Here is a 7,278-nt window from a genome sequence, read left to right as displayed (position 1 = left end):
AGTTTCACTGAGTTTCCAGGAAATCTGCTGATTCATTATATGAAACTGGCACCATAGTTCAGTGAAAATCAAGGCCCCCGTGACCATTTTTCTGGGACAAAGGTTTCTCTGATGATTTAGCATCACTAGGGTATAAATAAGAAATTGAGCGAGGAAGAACCTCCAGAAAAGGGTGGAACATAATGTATAATATTTAAAAACATATAAAAAGAAAAGAAAGGAATAGAAAAGAACATAAGGAAGGAAAGGAAAGGCAAATAAACATATGAATTGTCCTAAGATAAAGAAAGATAAGATAACAGAAAATATAAGAAAGAAAAAGGAAAGAAAAGAATGAAACATAAGAAAGAAAAAGGAAAGAAAAGAATGAAACATAAGAAAGAAAAAGGAAAGAAAAGAATGAAATAAAAGGAAAGGATATTCACGAACACCTACAAAAGGTGTGGGAAAAAATAGAAAGAATGAAAGAAAAGTAAAGAAAGAATTAAAACCAAAAGAAAGAAAATGAAAGAAATGAAAAGAAAAGTAAATATAAGAAAGAAAAAGGAATGAAAAGAACGAATTATAAGAAAGAAAAAGAAAGGTTATTCAAAGCAACCTACGAAATGGTAAAAGAAAGAAAAGGACAAGAAAGAAAATCAGGATACGAAAGAAACGATTACAAAGGTAATTTAAAGCTAAAGAAATAATGCATAAGGAGGCATTAGAAAGAAAGCGGAAAGGGGAAAAGAGGAAATTAAAAGGAAAAGGAAGACGAAAGAAAGAAAAGGTAGGTAAATAGGAATCACCGAAAGTTAAGGAAGCTTAGAATGAAAGTGAAAGAGAAGATAAGTAATTATAATTTTTTTTTTATAATTCATTCTTTATTGGTCTAATATATTTAAAATAAATACATCAGAAATTCCTCATTTATACACTGCAATAAAAGGTAAGAAATTCAATATACTATTACATATAAAAGGTTAAGAAACACAATTCAATTACAATTTAAAATAGAAAAAGTTATGTTAAACGGCAAAAACAATTTAATATATACAATTCAAATAAATACTTTAGGTAATACAATAAAATTTACAATTATTAATTAGATTGATATTGATATGATATGATCAAGGTGTTCTCTCCATGGGTAGCAAAAATTATCTTTCAACATATTTGTTGTAAATTACAATAGAATGTGGAACAAACGATTTGTTATAGCGTTTAGTACGACTAGGTAAAGAGCGAATACGGATATTGGATGGGAGAAAATTGTACTCGTTGTAGAGTGGATGATCATTTTGAGATAGTATGCGTCTTACCATGGAGAGAACACCTGCATTATACTTAAAATTGAGCTTAGAAGAATCTACTCCTATTGCACGCCCCGCGCTTTTAGTGATCTTCGCCAACAATCCCTTATCTTTTTCATATAAGCTAGCTGCCCATATAATCCGACAGAAAGAAATCACACTGAGTATCATTGATTGGTAGAATATTTCTAGAATTTCTTTATCAACATGAAATTTCCTAAGTTGCCGTAACATATGAAGTCGTTGCTGGCCTTTTTTGTACAGTCTAAGTGTATTACTGGACCATTCATATTTTTCATCAATCACAGTACCTAAATATGTACTCGGGAACAACTTTTATCTGTTCACCATCAATATTCAGTGGTTCATGATCTGACCTATTTTTCTTCCTAAAATCAATGATAAGTTCACATGTTTTCTTTAGATTGATTTTAAGGAAATGGTTCTTACACCAATTTGAAAAATAAGTCACATCATTTAAATAATTATTAAGGGATTGGGGGCCATTGTTTAAACTGACAAGGACGGTGTCATCAGCGTATTTGATTGCCATGCAGTTCTCAGTCAGGGTACGACAGCTGTCTCTTATACACATCTAGATGTGTATAAGAGAAAGTGTTAATGCATGGATACTGTTGTGTTCTGAGGTGAAGAAAGTCTCTGATCCAGAGAATAATAGAATGATTGATACCAAATTTAAGAAGTTTAGGAAGAAGCACATGACTTTGCAAAGTATTAAATGCGGAAGAGAAATCGATGAAGAGAAGCCTTGCATATGTATTTGATGTTTCTAAATGTTTTTTGGTGTAGTGGACAAGAGTTGCTGTAGCATCCTCCACACCACGATGCGCCCTGTATGCGAACTGCATGGGATCAAGTTTCGGTTCTATAACTGGTTTTATTTGCTTAACTACAAACCTCTCCAGACATTTCATGATCAGTGACGTCAGTGCAATTGGTCTGTAATCATTTAGATTACTCACAGTTGACGACTTCGGTATGGGAATAATTAAAGAATGTTTCCAAATAGAAGGAATAACACATTGACGGAGTGATAACTGTAAAATATATTGGAAAACAGGGGCAATTTGTGTTGCACATTCCCGAATAAGTATGACTGCCAACCCATCAGGTCCAGCTGCTTTCCTAATTTTGATTTTACGAAAAAGTTTTATATCTTCCTCAACAGTTATATTAACGGGGCAATTTTCGGAGTTCAAATTTCTACAAAAGGTAATATTTTCCTCATCAAAGTTTCTGTCGTCAAAACGAGTATAGAAATTATTTAGGGATGAGGCTAAGCTTTCATCATTAAAACTTGGGAGCATTTTAAAGGAGGTTTTAGCCCTACACCCAGTTATTAATTTTACGTCATTCCAAGTTTCTCTAGAATTATTAGCTACAAAATGTTGCTCAATTTTTCTCTTAAATTTCTGTTTAGCCTTTTTAATGGAAGATTTTAATTTTGATTTAGCTATTTTAAGACTATTTTTGTCATTATTCTTAAATGCAAGCATTTTATTTTTTAAAAGCCAGTTTCACATCATAATCTAGCCAGGGCTTATCATTCGGGTACACTTTAATCAGTTTTAGCGGAATAGCAAGATCCACACAAAAGGAAATATATGATGTAACAGTATTTGTCAATTCATGAATATCACGACTGTTGTCGATAAATATGCTCCAATTTGTAGCCTCTAGGTAACCCTTGAGTTTTTCAATATGGTCAGGGTACCATAATTTAATTGTCTTTGTTTCCACCTTGCTTGTTTTAAATTTTTTCTTATAGGTAGGTAATAACTGTATAACCTGATGATAGGATGCACCGATTGCAGGCAACTTAAAAGATTTGTAAGCATGAGATATGTTACAATAACAACAGTCAAGTGTGTTTTCTCCTCTTGTTGAGCATGACACATATATGTCTTTGTCATTTATGTAGAACCTGTCTCTTATACACATCTAGATGTTTAAGTTTACACTGGTTTAGATCACCTACAATTAATATAGGACTCTCAGGGGAACGGCTTTGAAGCATATGTGTGTGATCAGCAATAGCATCTGCAGCAACCGATATATTTCCAGGCACATAAACAATGATGACTTTGATACATCCAAATTCTCTAGGCAGATAAAATGGCCTAAGTGATAACGACAGTAATTCATAGTCACTTGTACAAAGTTTACTGATGACTGTTATATCTGAACACCATCTCTTATTTATATAACAACACGTTCCACCGCCTTTAGACTTATTTGATTCTGCAGTTCGATCTCCACGAATACATGAAAAGCCTTCAATATTTACGCTACAGTCCGGTACATACTCATTGAGCCACGTTTTGGTGATACAAATAAGATTAGCATCCCGATAGGCTCGGTCAAATTTTATCAGAGCATTTAGTTCGTCCGTTTTATTTTTTACTGACCTTGTATTTGTGAGGAGAATAGTAGGCAATGCTAAACGAGTTGATCTTCTCCGAAGTCGTTGTTTAATTCCACCTCTTCTTCCTCTCTTTCTTTTCTTTTTAAAGTACTGTACGTTCGAATTTGTTATTGTGGAATTTGTGTTTTGTCTCAATAACTCGTCCGGGATTTCAGCAATGGCCGTGTCACAACATGCATTGTTGTTACGTAATTCGAACAAGACCTCGACGGTATAACTCACCGGAACAACATGGCTTGCACTACTGACAGGGGTGGCTAGACACATGAAGAATGATTTAAGCCAAATACCGAATGCAAAAAGTACAAAACCAGGTCTACAATACATCTAGAAAAGTTACTTAACACATCAAACATTAAGTATTAGACCAAAACAGTAATTTAGAAGAAAAACTAGACCAAGAATACTGCAGTGTAATAGCGTCGCGTCTAGCGGGATGCGCCACCAAACATAACCCATTAGACGGTTAGCTAGTAATAAAATAGAAAAAAAAAAAACAAGGGACGTGAAAGTGAAATATAAGGACAGCTATTTTTTCCCTTCTTGTCCAGGGTCCTCCTTTTATTTTGCACAGTTGAAGCTTGTCAACTACTCTGGTAGTCAATGACAACCACTTGTTCTGTCGATTCATTGGATAAGTGAAGTTATGATTTTATCATAATTTTGGCGGCCAGATTGAAAATGGCCGCCAAAAAAATATGTTCCGGCCTTTTTCTGGAAGTTCTAATTCGCTCAATTTCTTATCTATACTCTAGTGATGCTAAATCAGCAGAGTAACCATGGTCCCAGAAGCCCTGATTTTTACTGTACTATGGTGCCAGTTTCGTAGAATCAAACAGCAAAATTCCTGGAAACTCAGTGAAACTATCAATACCTAGACACAAAATGTAGTCTAGAGCTAATACATTTCATTTGCCCACAATGAAACTTTAAGGACATCATGTGTGGGCTAAGTGTATTAACTAAGGTGTGAATTTCCCGAAAATCGAGATATATGCTTTTGTGATATTTTGCGTCAAAGGTCAAGTGTGACTTGACCTATATAATTTTCACTAGTCCGGACATCATTGAGTTGCATATCATTGGAAAGATAACCTTGTCTATCCAACGGTACCAGAATTTGTCCAATACATTGAGTTTCAAGAGAGATATCAACAGTCAAATCTCATGAAAATTTGCTCATCAGAAAATGCTGGCGCGGAGCCAAAAATTGCACTGTGGGGGTTATCTCAGGTAGAACCCCCAACAGGCAAAATATTGGGCGATTTCAGGGGGATCGGACAAGAGAGTGTGTTAGAACCATACGGAATGACTCTAAAGCACCACGTGCCATCTTGTTGCGCTTAAGGCGTTGCTTGATTTCAAGGTTGTTCGTCTTTCACTTTCCACTAGGGCATATGAAAGCTGATAAATTTCAGGTTGTTCAGAACTTTATTGCAGATTAGTAAAATATTACGGGATATTGTATACAGGGGCGGATCCAGAATTTTTCAAATGTGGTGGGGTACACCAGTTTTAGAATAGGAGAATAGGTATGTCAGTAGCACATAACATTGATTTGCATTAAAAAGTTTAAACTTTAGTGGCAAAACGGGGGTGCGGCACGATCCCCCTATAGGGACATCGTAATTTACGACTTACGTTTCTCGAACTACGTATGGGCTAGGCCCCGGGGCTTGGCCTAGGCAGCCAGCCTTTGTAATATTAAGTTTACTTCCGTCTCTGATCAGAATAGGCAGGAATTGCTCTGGTTGCACTGACACTCCTGGGCTTTAAAACCAAAACATGAATATTAAACGGTCCAAGAAACTTGGTCACGCATGACTGACCGTTTGATGTCAACGTAATAAACAGCTGCGGATTGTTCAAAATTGTAAAAAAAAATATGATAAACGAAATTGATTGAATAAAGTTCATTGTGAATGAATGAACTGAAAGCACCCCCGTTATCTTTCTTCCAACGACTGCAAACTGATCAGATCCAATCAGATCACAGCCGGTATACGTAAACAAATATGACTGGCTGAAACTGTACTGAAGGTATAGAATATAATAGGCTGCTAATACGGAGTGTTAACGGATAAGAACTGATCAGATCTGATTTGAATGCAGTAGTTGAAAACTAATAAGATCTGATCAGTGTTGAGACGCTTTTCCGAGCAAAAATTGTTATTTTATTGCTACTACTAACGGTATTATATACAAGAACCATTTGATAAATACTGTACTGTGTAAATTAGGCCTATTTCCTGAACGAAAGAAGCTATGATGAATACCCCCCTGATGAGTATATCTTCGAACGACACATCTCGCATGGAACTGCGAGATCCCATGCTGCTGGTCATAGCTCGTTGGGTATTTGGTAGTATTGGTATCGTTGCAAATACAATTGTCATAATTGTGTTCGTCTACAACAAGACTTACAAAAAGTCTTTGTCTTTCAAATTACTTCTCCATCAGACTGTGATTGATTTGATTGGCTCTTTGATGTTTTTGATCTTCTACAACATTGAGATTCCTGATGGCACTGGTGGAACCCTATTCTGTAAAATGCGGTTTTTCTTCTTCTACGCGTTTGCAACATCTATTTACAATTTTGTTGTGCTTACAGTCGAACGGTATATTGCTGTCGTCCATCCATTATTGTATCGCCAAAAATCCTTGAGTGGGAAAATTACATATCTGTCGCTCATAAGTCCCCATGTATGTGGTGTGCTTATAATGATGTTTATCCTTATATTTGCAGACGTTGATCCAAACATGAAAATATGTATTCTTGAGGAAATGCATACTGTAGCTGGTATATTAATAATTGCATTTCAGTTCCTGGTACCCATTTGCATTATGCTGTATTGTTACGTGAAGATGCTGTTAAAGTTACACAAGACACGAATAGTTAATCACAAACTTCCAAATGAAATTCAATCAAGAAATGGTGGACGAGCTCAAAGAATCGAATCAGATCTGTTGACTAGTACACTCATCTTAATTGCATTTGTTTATATTGTTACTATAACTCCAGACTGCGTTGGTTTGTTGATGTATTTCTTCGTATGTCATTGTGTTAGTTACACATTCCTTGAGGTGTGTGTGTTGCTGCTTGATTTGAATCTTACCATTAATCCATTTATCTATTGTATGGCGTGCAAGGATTTTCAACGAGGACTTCGAAAAATCAAGGATGACATATTCAATGGTTAGAAATACAAAATTGGTTATGTTGAGAGGGACATTACTGCCGGAGGTGAGCTAAGTAAACTTGAAAATATAAACATTGGAATTGTGTTCTAATATAAACAGTATGAATATCACTAAAACTATATTAACTTTCTTAAATTTAAATCTTCAGTCAATGGTTAAAAATAATAGCCTTTATATTCTATGTATAGTATGGAACAACGTTTAAGCAACAATTAATTCGATGACAACCAGTAACCGCCGATGATGAAAAAAGTAAATCGTCTATAGTGAACCGCCGATATGAAAAAAGTGAATCGTCGATGATAAGAACTGAATTGTCGATGATAAAAAAAATTGAAC

At 35.2% G+C, this 7,278-nt stretch overlaps 1 protein-coding gene across 1 annotated transcript; it reads left to right on the top strand.

The window, feature by feature from the left end:
* The first annotated feature begins 6,051 nt into the window (after positions 1-6,051).
* On the top strand, positions 6,052-6,939 carry LOC117120919 (galanin receptor type 1-like). Its single transcript, XM_033266023.1, has one exon. The coding sequence runs from the start codon at positions 6,052-6,054 to the stop codon at positions 6,937-6,939; it is 888 nt and encodes a 295-aa protein (XP_033121914.1).
* Positions 6,940-7,278: the final 339 nt, after the last annotated feature.

Source organism: Anneissia japonica, unplaced genomic scaffold (genome assembly GCF_011630105.1).
Source record: "Anneissia japonica isolate Jap-2015-1 unplaced genomic scaffold, ASM1163010v1 scaffold287888_len45786_cov99, whole genome shotgun sequence".
NCBI classification, from domain to species: Eukaryota; Metazoa; Echinodermata; class Crinoidea; order Comatulida; family Comatulidae; genus Anneissia; species Anneissia japonica.
The sequence above is the reverse complement of the archived record's forward strand: the minus strand, read 5'-3'. Positions and strand labels throughout refer to the sequence as shown.

What these genes read in the sequence shown, in the direction of transcription:
- LOC117120919 (XM_033266023.1), top strand. Translation starts at nt 6,052, where the DNA reads ATGGAACTGCGAGATCCCATGCTGCTGGTCATAGCTCGTTGGGTATTT.